The sequence below is a fragment of the Mycteria americana genome, chromosome 4, assembly GCF_035582795.1.
Source record: "Mycteria americana isolate JAX WOST 10 ecotype Jacksonville Zoo and Gardens chromosome 4, USCA_MyAme_1.0, whole genome shotgun sequence".
Taxonomy (NCBI): domain Eukaryota; kingdom Metazoa; phylum Chordata; class Aves; order Ciconiiformes; family Ciconiidae; genus Mycteria; species Mycteria americana.
Genome location: NC_134368.1, coordinates 3,602,807 through 3,618,386, shown reverse-complemented (window position 1 = coordinate 3,618,386; position 15,580 = coordinate 3,602,807). Strand labels below are relative to the sequence as shown.

General features: G+C 43.6%; 1 protein-coding gene across 1 annotated transcript in view; it reads right to left on the bottom strand.

The window, feature by feature from the left end:
* The window catches only part of SLC4A11 (solute carrier family 4 member 11), a 74,519-nt gene that overhangs the window by 11,460 nt on the left and 47,479 nt on the right, over window positions 1-15,580 (bottom strand). Inside the window, exons 16-20 of the mRNA XM_075500463.1 lie at window positions 11,591-11,840; window positions 10,708-10,814; window positions 9,368-9,536; window positions 6,282-6,455; window positions 1,302-1,497 (exon numbers count right to left, since the gene is read on the bottom strand). Coding sequence (XP_075356578.1) covers window positions 1,302-1,497; window positions 6,282-6,455; window positions 9,368-9,536; window positions 10,708-10,814; window positions 11,591-11,840 — 896 coding nt within the window. The remainder of the gene's footprint in view (window positions 1-1,301; window positions 1,498-6,281; window positions 6,456-9,367; window positions 9,537-10,707; window positions 10,815-11,590; window positions 11,841-15,580) is intronic.

Sequence of the window (15,580 nt, the reverse complement as noted above, 5' to 3'; positions counted from 1 at the left end):
TCTCCATATTTGAGAATACTTTTTAATTTTCCAAACCAAAGCTTGGAAAATTCCACACATAATTTGTACTAAACCCAGAAGTAATATTCCACATACATCAGTAACTATTCAATCCTTATTCAAAAATTGACATGACAAGTGTAATCTTTACCCAGATTTCACAGTTTTAACCTCTGGGATGTAAAATTAGAAATCAAGATAGATTAGCAGAGATGCAGAGCCAAATGTTGGGCTTATTAAGCCCTTGACCCTTGTTACATAAGAGAAGGCGAGCTGGAGACTCACTATTGCTCCCAGGTACCACCCTACACTGCAAGCTAACACCTTCTTCACACTTGTAATAGAGGTGGCTTGAAAACAGATCTTCCAGATCTGTTTTCATCCCACATCACAAGGGTTTCAATAATGCAAGTAATTTAATTTTGAGTTTCAAATCCTACCACCTCATGGTATTTCACACAAGTCAAAAGGGAAGTGTAAAATATAGCAAAAAAATTACCCTTTCTGAAGCTTTGTTGAGGAAATCAAAGATCACCATTTACTGGCATTTTTGTTTTTGTTTTTAATTTTAAAATGCACGTACTCTGCAGCTGACGGACATCACAGCGGGTTTTTAAAACTTAGAAACACTCTACATTCAGTGAGCAACAGCATGCAATTGTTTTTTTAAAGAGGCACTGGTTTGAATGTATTTTTGTTTGCACTCCATACTGTTTAGGGGGTGTCTTCACTGGTAGCAGCTATCCTGGCTCCATTCATGCACTCATTTTTGCCTTCTGGAGATAGGGGCTCCAGAGCAATTCTTATCAGCCTGAGGACGACTGTATCGAGACATTGCTCTGAACAAGAAGGCTCAAATGCTTTTGAGGCAGGGAAATGCAGAAAGCAATTCATGCAGAATTTGGAAGACAGACAAGATGCAGTGCAATTCTGTGAACAATTCAGCTACCACCTTTTTTTAACCCAAGAATAACCCTGCCACTTTTGTTATTTGACACTGCATTCTTCTCCCACTCATTTGTCCGCTTTAATGGACAAGACTTCTCTTGCTCACGTCTCAGTGGCAGCCAGGCTAAACAAGACACCATTAAAAGTTTCATTCCCTCTTTGCAGAGAAAGGAGAAAGGGATATGCAAAGCACAGGCTGGAGCTGGAAATCAGCCTCCCGAGAACACGAGTTTTGAGGGTAAGCCCATTCCCAACACCAGCAGCTTTCCATAGCTCCAGGCACGGTTTGGTGCTAAGGTTGTAAATACAATTTCCTTCTCTGTTCCACCAGGCTGGTGCCCCAGTCTGCGTACCTGTTCTTTGAGCAGGAGAGCCACCCTTTCAAAGAGCTGGTTCCCATCAATGGAGGTCAATGCGATGTAGAGGAAGAGGCCATAGAGGACTGGCTTTGGGATCCACTGGAGAGGGAAAGGAAGGAGCAGGAGCGAGAGGCCAACCAAGAAGTTGGCCACTAGACTTGTCAGCCTGGTCTCCTTCACACTTACAATCCTGAAAGCAAGAAAACAGGGATTAGGGGACTAGGATAATATTCCAGTATCCATGTAAGCTTATCGCTGGGGCTCACTGCTCTACGTAGGTGCAGGACACGTGCCACTCGGGAAAGGGAAACTCATCTCCACTGCACTGAGATCAGCACTTCTGGCCCCGTGCTGACACTGAGAAGGCAGAGCTCTGCTGGATCCAGGCCAGGCACTTAATCCACAGCTCAAACAGAGCAACTGGAAAAATGCCAAATTCCCTTCTGCAAAGCTCCACAGATCCTATCCTGAACTAAATTGCCCTCTAAACTAATTCTGTTTAGCATATTGCAAAAAAAAAAAAAAAAAAAAAAAGCAAACCCAAAACAAACAAAAAACCCCCAAAAACCCCAGGCAAGAATCCTCTTTCTGGGCAGTAATCCTTTCCTCGATTTACCTAGTGCATATGCAATTGGCTTTTATCCAAAAGAAAACTCATTGACTTCTACAGGAACTAATGAACCTCTTGTAAAAAAAAGTCTGCACTCTTGACTGCGAGTCAGCATTTTTGATGTATATGAGGATCTCCTTGTTTATATAGGAGCGAAAGCTGAGAGCACTACACAGGGAGCTAGAAATTTAATTCTGCTGTGGATAATAGTTGTGCTGCAAATTGCCTATTACCATGCAAAACATGTAATTAATTAATGCAAATTTTCCAGAGCTGACAGACCACAGATTGATTTTTTTCTTAAGCTGGGGGGAGAGAGACCGACAGGAAAGCGTGCAGCAACTTTCAGAGCCTCCTTGGGGGGGGGTGAGGGGAGGTTGCTTTGTTTTCTTTTCACTTCAACTAAACCTGTGAGCATCTCCTAGTTTGGAAAAAACAAATTACCAGAAACAATAGGAGGAAAGAAACCCCTCATCTTTCAAGACTAGTTCAAATAGAGAAAAGAAGGATTCTTAACATAACTTTTTTTTTTTAGATAAATCCACCAATTCAGTGGATAAGCTAGTGAGTAAATCCCCCTATTATCAAGACAAATTCTCGTCCATAGGCTGTTTTGGTGTCATCTAGTGGCCTCACTCCCTGGATGCGAGACCTCATATTCCAAATTAACCCTGTACACAAAATACTCTGAAGATTAACACAAGAGCCAGCCACAAGATCCATCAAAACACGTTTTCCTCTTTTACATATGCACTGCTAGGACTTTGTAATCCCTTCTGTCCTAAAGAAGATTGCTTCCCAGTGAACTGTTTCAATATTAAGTTTTTGAGTCTTGCTTATAAGTAAGGTCAGGTCGGACTTCAAATCTGTTTACACATTCAAGAGCATAATGAAGCTGTGGGGATGAAGGAGCCTTCCACACCTGTATTTAGAGAGAGGGAAAGGGTAACAGCCTAAGGCTTGCTCTCAGTATTTGGGTAACATGGCAGAATTAACACAAGCGGTTATGAGACCTAAGGAACAACAGATATCACAAACAGTACATAAAGTCCCGAGGACAACGCTTGAATTCCTCGGTGAGTAACAGCCCAGATCATGCATATTATCTAGGATTACCAAGACAGGATGCACAAAAGAGCCACAGGAGGTGTTAACCTCTAAGTAACCTCCCCCCTCCCCGGCTAGGTTTAAACAGCAGAAACCACAGCTTTCCTCCTTCCAAACAGATTTTGTTTAGATCCTCTTGCAAGTCTCCTATGTCAAGAGGTCCCTGCCAATGCCTAGAGAAGCTAAGGGAGAGTAGAGCACTTCACTCTTATCTGCAGACTGCTCTTGCCAGCTCTGAAAGAACTGGGACATCACCTAGGTGGACATAGTTTGGCACCCTTTTCACTGCCTCCAGGTCTGGATCACCACAGAACAGAAGCCTTGGAGATGACAGAGCCAAGCAAGCTTAAAGTGCAACTGTAAGAGCTAATTCAGAGTAATTTGATAGTCCTAGAAGGAGTGGTTAGACTACTTGAGAGGCTTGTAGTGGTTCTGGTAGCTCTGAAGTGGCCCAGTAAAGCAGGAGTGAAAGGATACACTAACTGATTTAGCCCCATCCAGGTACAGCAAGAGTTCCCCTGGCTTCGTCATTAGGTAAGCTACAGAGGAAGGATTTCTGCTATTTCAGGCAAAGATCTAACCCGCTGCTGGGGATGCTCATGTCCTGCAAGCGTCAGTCTGAGCACACACAAGTCTGCTAGGTTCCTTGCAAGTGAAGTCATGCAAACCCAAGAGCTCAGGATCAAAATTAGGTATGAAGCCACCACATTTCAATCAGATGCAAGTCTGCAAGTACAAGAACAGCTGAGTAGCAGCCCTTTGGTAATGGATTTTTGAAGTTCATGAGATTTTTCTGCCTGTCATCTCTTGGGGATGCGGCAGTCACAGCACTGAAGAGTCTTTGATCACATACAAGATGTACTGCAACTACTAGTGTCGGCTACTGCTAATGCCACTTATTAAAATAGTTTGGATTTCTTATGAGAACACAGTTAAAACTGCTCACAATCAACAAAACTTAATATCTTTAAAGTTGAAGTTCCCAGCCTCAAATTGGTCTTTTGCCAGTTCTAGCACCTTGCTTATTTCCAGGGTAAGGACATCAAGAACAATCACATTAAGTCAACAGAAGAAATCCAGTAATTTGCATGTGTTCAGAATCTGGTTTGGCCCTTGAGGAAACAGCTCCAGAAAGCCTGTGCTGCAGTGGAAATGAAATAATTAATGGAGATTAAAGAGCATAATCCAGGCTCATTTCCCCAGAATTCTTTAAATACAGCTAGCACGGGATTAGCCATTCCCGACCTCCTCCATATGAGTAATGAGAGCCTATTTGCAGATTGCCACATGAAACTCAAGTGGTTACTCTACAGAGGAGAAAAAAAAAGTTTTGCTTTCATTGCGACAGATCTTTATTCTTGTTTATATCATCATCCTCACTGAGAGCTTTGATTTGAGTGCAGGAAAGGAGCCTGCCAAGGGAGCAAGCGCTGAAAAGAACTCCTGATTTTCTAATTGAGCTTCAGCAAGTTTCTTTGTCAGCAGAGCTGGCTAGGGGGGGGGGGGGGGGGGGGGGGGGGGAAGATGACAACATTGCTCGGAGCCTCCTGTTTATAGCTCAATGCTTTGCAGAGAGCAAAAAGCTTCAGTCTCAAAGGGAGTTCAAATAACCAGGAAATCCTTGTTCCCTTCTTCACTCCCAACATCCAGTTCACAGCACTCGTTTACGTACTGATTTGCCTCCAGCAGAGAAAGAGCAGTGCCACAAGGGAACATGCTTAGTGAGATCAGGGCATCCCTCAGGTCCTTTTTAGGATGATCACTGGAACCATATCTAGGTTAGCATGGCTGAAGAGGGCTCTCCCATGCTCTTTTAGGGCAGCTGGGTGAAGGAGCAGAGGACAAGGGCAGAAGGTAGTCCTTAATTCAGGGAGGGAACTGGACTTTGTCAGGGAGAAGCCAGAGTGCAGAATAAAGACAGCGGGTGGCAAAACAGGAAAGACGTCACCAGGTATTAAAACTGACAAGAGAAGACACAGGAGGGAGGCTTGGCACATGGATTTCAAAGTGTAAATTCTGCATCTCGCAAAGAAACGGAGAGCAGAGGTATCCCAAAGCAGGTCATGGACACCAGGAGCAAGGGTGAAAGGATTAAAACCCTACAGAACTCAAATTACGAAGTTGCTTTTTTTGAAATAGGGTTTAGCATCTACTGAAGACAGATATAGTTGTGGAAACAACTAATACCAACGCATACTAATGGCAATACGAGCCCAGGGGACCGAGTTCCCAGGAAAGGTCATAAAAGTGTTGCAGGGAACGGCAGGACTCAGCAATTTCCAGATGTGGAAGGTGAAAACTGTCCATCGCTGACCCAAAACACAGCTGTGCCAGGTTGGGCTGGGCCAGCTGGCACCACAAACAGTGTGAAGGTGAGATTGAAATTAGAAGACAGACCCACACTCCATCCCCAAAGTAAATGGCCACTTAGCCTCACTTTTGATAAGTGGCAACTCTGAAAACAGAAATCAAGACAGGATAATTAAAACCAATGGCATGTGAGTGGAAATTACCACTTCTGAGGTAAAAGCACTCAACTGTAACATACTGAGATCAAACAGACCAGATAATCTCTATTCGGGAGCAGGTTTCATGAGAAATTAGGTGTTTAATTTTTTTTTTTTTTGAGTAGGTCTCTTAGAGTGCATGGGACAACTCAGAACAGCAGAAAAGCTAGTCTTAAATAGAAAGCCCTGACCCAGGCATGGCTTCACAGTTGCTTTTGCTTAAAAACAAAAGAATTCAATAAGCATCTTGCCTTCCCAACACGTGGCGGAAGATGCTATGGGAGCTTTGAAATAATGCTGCATTTTTCCTACCCTTTGTAATAACCACCAGACAGGTTTCAGGCAATGAATCAGACTGGATTTTTCTGTGAAGACATATGGAAAGATCTGGCCAAAGCATCTCCTCAGCTTTCCACAAGGATAAACCTGAAAAAAGCCTTGGCTAACTCTTCCAGAGGACAGTTTGCACCGGAGCGGGTGGAATCCCTGCACGCTGCCGCCAGCCACTGACAAGAGCATAAATTTGCGTCTGTCCTAGAACAAGCACTTTGGTGAAGGGGGATGAAGTGGGGTCACAGGCCATGCTGGCTGAGGTGGTTTCATTTGGTGCATCTCCCCTCCACCTTCATATCTTGCAGGTCTTCAAGAAGACAGCTAACTCCCCAACCACGTAACCCACTGTACCCAAAGGATTAGGAAACCACAAACGAAACCGAAGAGATCCAAGACAGCTCTGCGTTTCCTACTTACGTCTCGTAGATGTGTCCGTTTTCAACCCTCTCCTCCACGTAGGCCAGGGCGCGGACGTGCATTGGGGAGTGAGGGAAGGCAGCATGAATCCAGGGAAGGCCGAAGACCGACAGCCCTGTGTTAATCAGTGCAACGAGAAGGAGGTCCCAGTGATAGGCTGTTCCCTTCACCAACCTGAAACGAGGTTTTTGTTGACAGCAGTTACACCCAGCGCAAACTGTAACAGGCTGCTCTTGCTGAACCTGAGCTCAAATGCTGAACACCGAACTGCACTTCCACGCGCAGAGTGATTTCACACTCCTCCTGCTTTACAGCCTGCACTACATGAACACGAAAGGTAATGCAACTTGATAGTTTGCTCCCAAAGCAGCCATCTCCTGGAAAGAACAATGCTGAGCAGAAAGGCAACCCACTAAAATAACAGCCCATGAAAACATCGTTAGTGTTTTGCCACTACGTTTATTGCGGAGTCCACTCAAAACGTACACGTATATCTGCTAGCGGAGTCCACGTGTACTCTGCTAGCAGAGTACGTGTGAGGAGCGGTTAGAAACCCAGGGCCATACCGACACTGATGTTTCCCACCGGTCTTGTTTTTAACCCTGATCTCCCACCTTCCTCACAGGCAGAAGGTGTGCTCAGTATGCCGCAGTAATCCCCTAATTATGTAATTGCTACTGCACAATAACAAAATGGGACATGAATTCATTAAGCTTCAGCTCCTCCTTAGTAGCCAGCCAAGGAGATATGCTCCTAACATTGGTGAATGCAGGGTAGCCTCCCCATTTTGCTTGTTAAGGGAAGGGGAAACTGGCAGCCTTCACCAAGGAAGCTGACAACTTCACATTCCCACTGCTAACACTGAACTCGCATCTAGTTTAACCTTGCCATTTTTTGCAAGGTCTGCTGCTTTCCTGAATATACCCATCTGGTACCAACTGCTTAGATGCCACGAGTACAGTTTAGAAAAAGGCTGGGGAAGGATTCAGCTCTCAGACTTTGATACCTAACCTGAAGGGCTATACCTGTCTGGTATTGCTCTGGGCCTCAGAGCAAACAGCAGTTGTCACCCTGACACAAACACAAGGGATCAGCTGAACTGCTCTCCAGGCACCAACTGGAAAGGGAGTGCCATTTAGGTGTCTCAATGCCACCCAAGCAAGCTCTGTTCAATACCTAAGCAGAAACTTGGAGACATCTGAGATGCTCTAGGACATGAGGTGCACGGAGCTAGTAGACATGACCCACCACATGAAGATCGATGCCTAATATCTATCTCAAAGAGGAGCAGATGCCATTGTTTGGGCAGCAGAAATCTTGGGTAGGGTTCGGTTTTGGAACAAAAAGACTTGTCTCAATGGAAGTGCTCACCTCCATTGACTAAGGAGGCTACGGGGTGACTAGGTCAGGTAGATGCCTACATTACAATGCCTCTGAAGCTGGAAGGTGCTGGCAGGAAGGGTGGGCTTGTAAACAGACTTCCTGTGTTGGCTCACGCTTTGAAAGCGCAGTGCCTGCTCATGTGCTGCTTTCTCAGAGCAAAAGGCATCTCCAGCATCCCCAGGGTTATTGTTTGATTGTCCTGTTTGCCCTTTTCAGAAGGCTTTCTATGTACAAAGGCCATACATCCAACAGCAGCATTATTTTAGTCCCCTTGGGACTCTGGTCTCAGCAGTCTTGCAGCACTGTGTGTGGTACACACCTGCTTTCACCAACGGATAGGCTCCACTGAGCTTGTCTAGCTCAACACACATACAAAGATCTAGATGCCTTATCCTAGGTTATCTTCACACTGCCCAACCAGCCCAGTATTCCTTGGACTGTCCCATAAGCTTGCTGTGATTTTTCTTTACCAAAGCACATCAGTGTACTTTCATGCAAGCATCATCTTTTCCCTGTTTTTTCTACACGAGGAAATCACTACATTTGGTAAGACACCAGACAGCACATTCTCCATTTGGCTGGTATAGACAACAGTATTTTTATTCTGTGATGGTACCACAAACAGAAGGTGTCACGTCCTAGTATTTCTGTCTCTGAAAACCCATGTCCCAAATACCTGATCAGGAATCATGTCCTGATCAGCATAAGTTCAGATCTGTAACAAGGCATTATGAAAAACACTATAAAGAACTTTGAAGAATATTTTACATTCCTTAAAGACACCCTAGTGGAAAACACTACAAGTTTAGAAGAACTCATATTAGGAAAGAGATGACCCACTTACATTACAGATTTATGCAACACTTTAAAGGGATATAATAAAGATAAGAGGAAAAATCAAGTGGTCAAAGAAAACCAAATTAGTATAACTAAATTTGAGCTTGTCTTCTCTCCCCTAACTCGCTGTCACTCCAGCTGCAACATGGAGAATGCTAATGTCTGTTATGCAAGGAGAGAACCCTCCCACACATTACATTAGCAAAAAATCCTCCGAGACATGGTGGTTTCCCTGGAAAAAAGGGTCATATACATTCATTCTTGATATATCCGATTGCAGTTGACACAAAAACATCAGAGGGAATATTTTAATAGTGCAACATCTCGACTCAAGTTTGCACATAAATCAGACTTATCAGACATTAGATATACTGTTTTACTTCACTTCCACCTTTTCAGTTGGAGACTAACAGCTCCAAACACTTTTTTTCTGATGCTCAACTGCAGCATATCATGCTAGGACATTTGTGCAGGTCATTGACTTTCCATTTTCAAAAAATTCTCTACACTGCAAGAGCAGCGCAAGCATCCATATGGGTCAGACACTCCCTAAATATCTGGGGGTACATCCACAGGCCTCAAGCCATACAAAATATCTACGTAACATTCACACACAGGCAAAGAAGAAACATGCTGAGGCAATGAGCTCATTGATGCTTTGCATTTTTGACTCGCTGTCACAACACTGGGTTTTGGGGATGGTGAGGAGTTAAGTAGTAGAGTTACTTTCATCTGTGACAACAGAAGTTCTGAAGAACATGTCCTGAATGCCTTTTCTGATATTCAGACAAGATTTGGACAAGCAGTGCTGGGAAGAGACTTGAGGACGTCCCTCCAGAGAGGAAGAGGAGTGCCAAAAGCATTACCTGTTCTCCGGTGCGTTTGTGAGCGACGCCACGATGTTCTGCTCTATGAAGAAGAGCATTGACAGGAGGAACCCCAGCCCCATGGCGCTCATCACTGATCCGATGGAGAGGGACTGGACCGGGGCCAGCACGAACAAGCTCTCAGATGGGTTGTAGTTAAATTTGGACACTGGAAAGAGGGAGGGGAATGATGTTAGGAGGCACTTTCTTGTCCAGCCATCCACATGGACTCAAGTAATGTTTTACCCACATCACGAACTACTGGGAACCAACGCAGCAAACCAGGCATGATGCTCTGGCATGTGGAAGCCAGAAGGCCATACAAGACAGGCTCATCTGGCTGTTTTAGTTTATTTTTTTCCTCCATCCTCCTAGAACTTGGCTGCCATCCTGATTTGACAGATTACTGCTAGTTCTAGTGAGGCATTACATATATTTGAGCAAAACAAAAGAGGGAAACTTGTTTTCCACAGATGCGAGGCATTTTTAGATTGGAAAACCTTATTTCTAACTAGCAGTATACTCCTCCTGCTCAGTTAATCAACTGACAGAGGCAGTTTAAAGCTTCCTCATATCCAACAAGCTGTGCAAGGCATTTTAGTATAAAATGCCCCTACTTTCCTGCCATTGGAAGAAATCCATGACTAAGGATAAATCACACATGGCCACATATCATTTTACAATCCAACTGGATGGAATGGCCATCACAGAAAAAAAGCCATTTCTTATTTGTTTCCATACATTTCCTCACATCACCCACTCACGTCACCACAGGACAATGCAATTCCTGTCCCCATTATCGCTTCCTGATATGGAAAAGCTGATCTATTTGGCCAATGAATGGTGTCTCATTTTTAGATTTCCTTGTGTAACTTAGAACTGCCCAGATGCTCTGCACCGTTTCACCTAAATTAGGAAAACGTAAACTGGAGACAAAGAGGACAGACTGGGATCATCAACTCTACGTCTGTATGACTGGCAACAACCCTTCCTGCCTGCTAATTACTCTGCCCTTTGTTCTTTGCCAGAAATTGTTGATCCTCTTTATTGTAAGAGATACATACTTTAAGTTACATTGAAATGAAGAGACACACTGGAATAATTTATCTAGAGAAAAAAACTTCACTCAGCCTTGTTTGATTGGGGTTTTGAATGAATTAAATATAATCTTGAGGAAATCTGAGCTCTTGGGGTAGTGGGAGGTACACACAGTATTTGTGAAATTATACGGAAGAACTCCGGGGTTTTTTTTTAAGCAAAAACCTTCTAGGATTTAATTTCTCTTTCATACATCCTAAATAGCTTCCCCCAGTATTCCGGAGAATAAAAATATAACTTACTTTCGATTTCCTTGAAGATATAGGAACCCACAACAGAGAAAGTCAGAACCGAAATTGGTAAGGCACAGTCGGACAGAATTTCACGTACTCTCGCATGCAAATATGGGCTGCAATTTAAAGACAAAAAATTTCTGTCAACGCCACATTAGGGACAATCCCTCAATCCAGATAGCATTAATGCTTTAACAAGTGAAAATTCAGTCCAATCTTGCAATTCTAAAGAGATACTTGGAATGAAGAATTAGTCTTTAATTCGGCCCTAAATCCTCTGGAATCTATAGCCTTTGAAGGTTGATGAATGCATAAGCAAAACCCATAAAGAAACAAGAAACTAAGATGCAAGCTAGAAAAAAGTCCTCCAAAGCACCAATTTGTGTCTTATTTCCACTTTAGTTTAATTGCTTACTCAAGCATTTCAAATGAAGAGTTTTAAGGGCAATAGGAGTAGAACCCAAATTAGAGCTGGGTATTTGACTCCCAAGAGCACACTGAAGGTACTTGGGAAAGTACCTTCAGTACTTGGTACTGGTACCAGCACCATCAGGGATTTTTGACCCCCAAAATGGTTCAATGCCTATTTGGGGGGAGTTACAGGATTTCCAACATGAAATACATGATTCACCCAAAGCTTTCTAAAAAAATCACTTGCAACGCCAAACCAAATACGGAAGGCCATCGTCCAGAGACCGAACATTTTGTTCTGCTGCTAACATTTTCCAGGTGGCCAGCCAAGTTCACCTCTGGCTTTGGCTTCCACCACCACTAATGGAAGAGTTCCACCTGATTTTTCTGGGTTACAAAATTAAGATCTAAACCATTAGCGATTCCTCACAGGTAATATGAAATAATCAGTAGTCTGAGCTCTAAGACTGAAGTAACTCACCTTTTCTTAAACTGATAGAGCGTATGACCAAGCCAAAGGGTACCCAACATCAACATGAGACTAAGGACGGCAGTTTCACGTCCATAATGCACATCATGCGTGCCTGTTTGATTCTCTAGGGACATGGATCTGCTCACTGATGAATTCATCAAGAAGGTGGTATTGATGCCGAGGCTTGGAATAGCATCAGTTCGTGCTTTTTCCAAGTAACTGTCTCCTGTGCGCCCATGGTAGTAATATTTCTTAAAAACTGTACAAACAACCAACAGGCAAGCATTAGGATAGGTTTGTGACAATCAAAGCAAGTAAAATGAAGTGGTTCGTTCTTGCTTGATCATGCAGTATTAACGTTATGCTTCACCAGGTTTATAGCTCTACCCCGCAAACCAGTGAAAAGAAATCAGGAGAGCTGCTTCTCTTAAAGACAGTGCTTTACAAATTTATTTTTCACTTATTTTAACAGGTAAAAGTCAAATTGATCTAGAGCAACACATTTGAACTGTAAGGACTTCCAGTGCTAATTTTGTGATTTTGTTCCTAGCACTGGAATCACTGCTCTTAAATATATATATTTAGACACAATATTTTTTTATATATATATACATACATATGTGTAAAGACACCTACTTTCAGCAGCTTGGTAAACAAATTCCATCAGGATCTCTGAAAAAATTAAGAGCAAGCAGGCTGCACAGATCCTTAAGTGGACTACTAAACGTACAGTAATTACTTTTCCTCCAAGGCTGGTCCAGATTTTAAAGATAAGTGTTGATGATACGCAAAACCTGGCAGAACATTTAAATTTACACTGCAAATTGAAAGAGAGTTACAGAGCACCTGAAGTAAACCTGTACAAGTGAAACACTCAGTAATGCCTCTAAAATTGTCCATAAATGTATTAGGTTAGCTCAGAGGCATTTATATAAGTAATTAACAGTTGTAAATACACTCTTGCTCTTGGGCATTTAGACAGCCGTGTTCCCATTTCTATGGCATTGGCTGGCTTCAAGCATATAAACGTGGCGTTGGGATGATTTCACCTCTTTTGGGAACAAGACCTTGAGGTGCCACAAGGAGCAAGTAAAACCAGAAGATGGGAGTTGGGCTTTGTAGCCTTGATACTCCCCGGTTATGTGACCGGATGGCAGCAGGCAGCACCCACTCACCCTCAAACCACTGGGAAGATAGAGGAGGATAGAAACCACCACGTCAGAGCTTTACAGGCCCTCTACCTTTCTTTGCTCTAGTCAAAATATTCCTTCAAGGTTTGCATAAGGAAACTCAAAAGTTTAGGGCGAGACCACCCTCTTTAGGCAAAAATACAACAATCGGAAGCTTAGGCTATAATGCTCCTCACGACATTTCCCCCCACCCTCAAATAATAAGTTTCTGAAAACCCCAAGCACCTCAGTTTTTCCATCTGCAGCAGCTACAGGGAAAACAGGCAAAACAAACTGTAATTCTAAATATTTGAAAACAAGCAAAGCAAGCATTAAACATTCTTGCAAAGCACAATTGGTATTTGCAACCACCTTGAATTTGGCTGAAGCACAGTTTGTGTTATTGCTGGTTTGGAGCTCACCCCAGTGTAAAATGCCCCATGTTTAGCCATGGTGCCATTTTAACAGCAGTAATAATCTTTCCTGTACCACTTTTTTTTTTTTAAAGGAGTTCGGGCATTCGACAAGTGAATGGGATCAATAGGGCAAGTAGGTCACAAGAGAAAAGACCAGTTACTTCACATTCAATACTTCTGTATATAAATTTAAAGATTGTAGAAGGTTTACAGGTCAAGATTTAACCTTTCAGCTTGCTCTCAGCAGCAGCCAGAAATGAGGAGATCATTGCACTTCTAAAGCACAAGAAAGCTTCCCCTAGTAAGGGGCAATCTCATTACAACCTCCATTAGCGCTGCTTATTTCTGCATCGCATGATATCATTTCCTCCCTCCAGCCTCACAGCTGTGTCCAGCCCAGGCAGGACACCCGTGCCTGCTTTGCAAACAGGTAAACTGAGGCACAGAGCACCGCCTCGACCCTCACGCCAGCACGGAACAGGTTGTTGGAGGATTTGCGGTTTCCAGCTCTGAACATTAAAGGACACTTTTGTCAACAAAAGTGATTATAGCAGTATTTCCTGGGGATTAGCAGCTGGCCAGGGCTAAAAGCCTGTTCACCATCTCAGCTGACCCTAAGCGTTACCAGAGTCCTAGAGACACACGCAATTACCGAGCGCACGATAAACCAACAGCACGTACAACTCGGCAACTACGCAGAATGTATTTGTATGCCTCCATATTTAGATTTGGACTCGAACAAATAAGAAACAAGTTAGTTTTTTGGGGGCTCTTGTGGATTTTCTCAATTTCCCACACTTGGTTAGATTGCAATAATATATTTAGGACTGAGCACATCTTTGGCATGCTGCATTAAGCCTGACTACATCTCTGTACACTACCCGTCAGGCTGCAATTCAATTTCCAGCCACCTCAAAACCAGGTAGGATTGCTCCACTCAATCCTGGATATAGGGGAAGAAACTTTGACTTTACTCTTGTTTTCATTGCTTTAACTAAAACATAAATACATGCCAAGACAGCTAGTGGAGGCCTTTGTCCCACACCACAGACTTGCTATAAAGTATTTGATTCCTGCAGATTTATAGTTTGTTTTTATAACAGAGCTAAGTGAATCTTGTCGCCCACATTCAGAGACAGCAGCAAAGCAGATGGTGCCTTCACTGAAACAGAGCCATTCTCAAGCCTACTGCGTGCTCAAGTTCCCTCCAACAATATTAACTCGTTTTGTTTGCTTCAGCCGGTTCACCGCTGTTTCCTGCAGAGTGCAGATGTCAAGATCAAACAAACACAGCTTCAGTGGCTGGGCCACAACGGCAAAAACAAAGTGTCACCGGGATAGCGTGAATGCACATGGCTTGATTCCTACATACAGTATTGCATCCCTCCCCCCTTTTTTCCTGCACATCTATGACTACCTTGCAAAACAAAAAAATCAAGGCTATGAACAGACTGAGGAAAACATATCTGAGCAGGAGCAGCGTGTCCCCTGGCACTCAGGGAGCCTAAAGTCACTGTCAGCTGGCTAGCCATTACCAGGACCCATTTAACAGCATGGAGAAGGTACCAGCTTTCTCTTCCTGCTTAACTGCTCAACCGAAGTTTTGAGTGGGAGAGGAAAATGGCAGCAGCGACCATCACCTCCTGCTACAAAACAGGAGTGGAAGAAGAAAGATGAGCACGCGGCCGTGAGCTGCATGGGCATCGTGTTTAAATATGAGCACTGAGAGGGTTAAGGATAAAGTCTGTGCCTGGCAGCGCTGGTGCCTTTCTTCATCTGGAACAATGGCTGGACCTGGGGTCCCATCTGTTGATGCACTGAACACTCCCACATGCAGCTCAAGCCAACATGAGCTGGCAAATGAGTGGAGTGTTGGTTTGATTTTATTACCATTGTTCCTATAAACTCAGCCCTTCCCAAGTACAAGGGAGAATTACACTAATTGACTGATTACACTCATTAACTTCCAGGATCCTCTCCTGTCCCCACTACAATACTCTGAGTTATTACTCACGTATTCCTGGAAGTCTGGCAGCTGAAATCAGTGGACGCTTTCTGTACCTCTAACCTGCACCCCATTCCCCTGCTATGGCAAATCAGCTCTCTACTACAGAAGCTCTGTGGACATTTGCATTTGCTAATTTTTACAGAGCAGTTGAATATTCTGTTGAGGAACACCTTAGTGCCACAGAGAGACTGTCTCATGCCTCCAGAACAGGACACTAACAGCACACATTAAGCAAAGCTCACAGCTACATAGTGAGCAAGGAGAAAGCAAAGCATCCCAGAACAGCTTCTCCTCTACCAAGCTTTGTCTAAGCAGGGTATTTGAAAGATGCAGGTGTTCTGCAGAGGAAAAAAAAACCCTCTGATTGCACAATCAAAGCATACGCCCAAGGAGCCACATTAAGGAT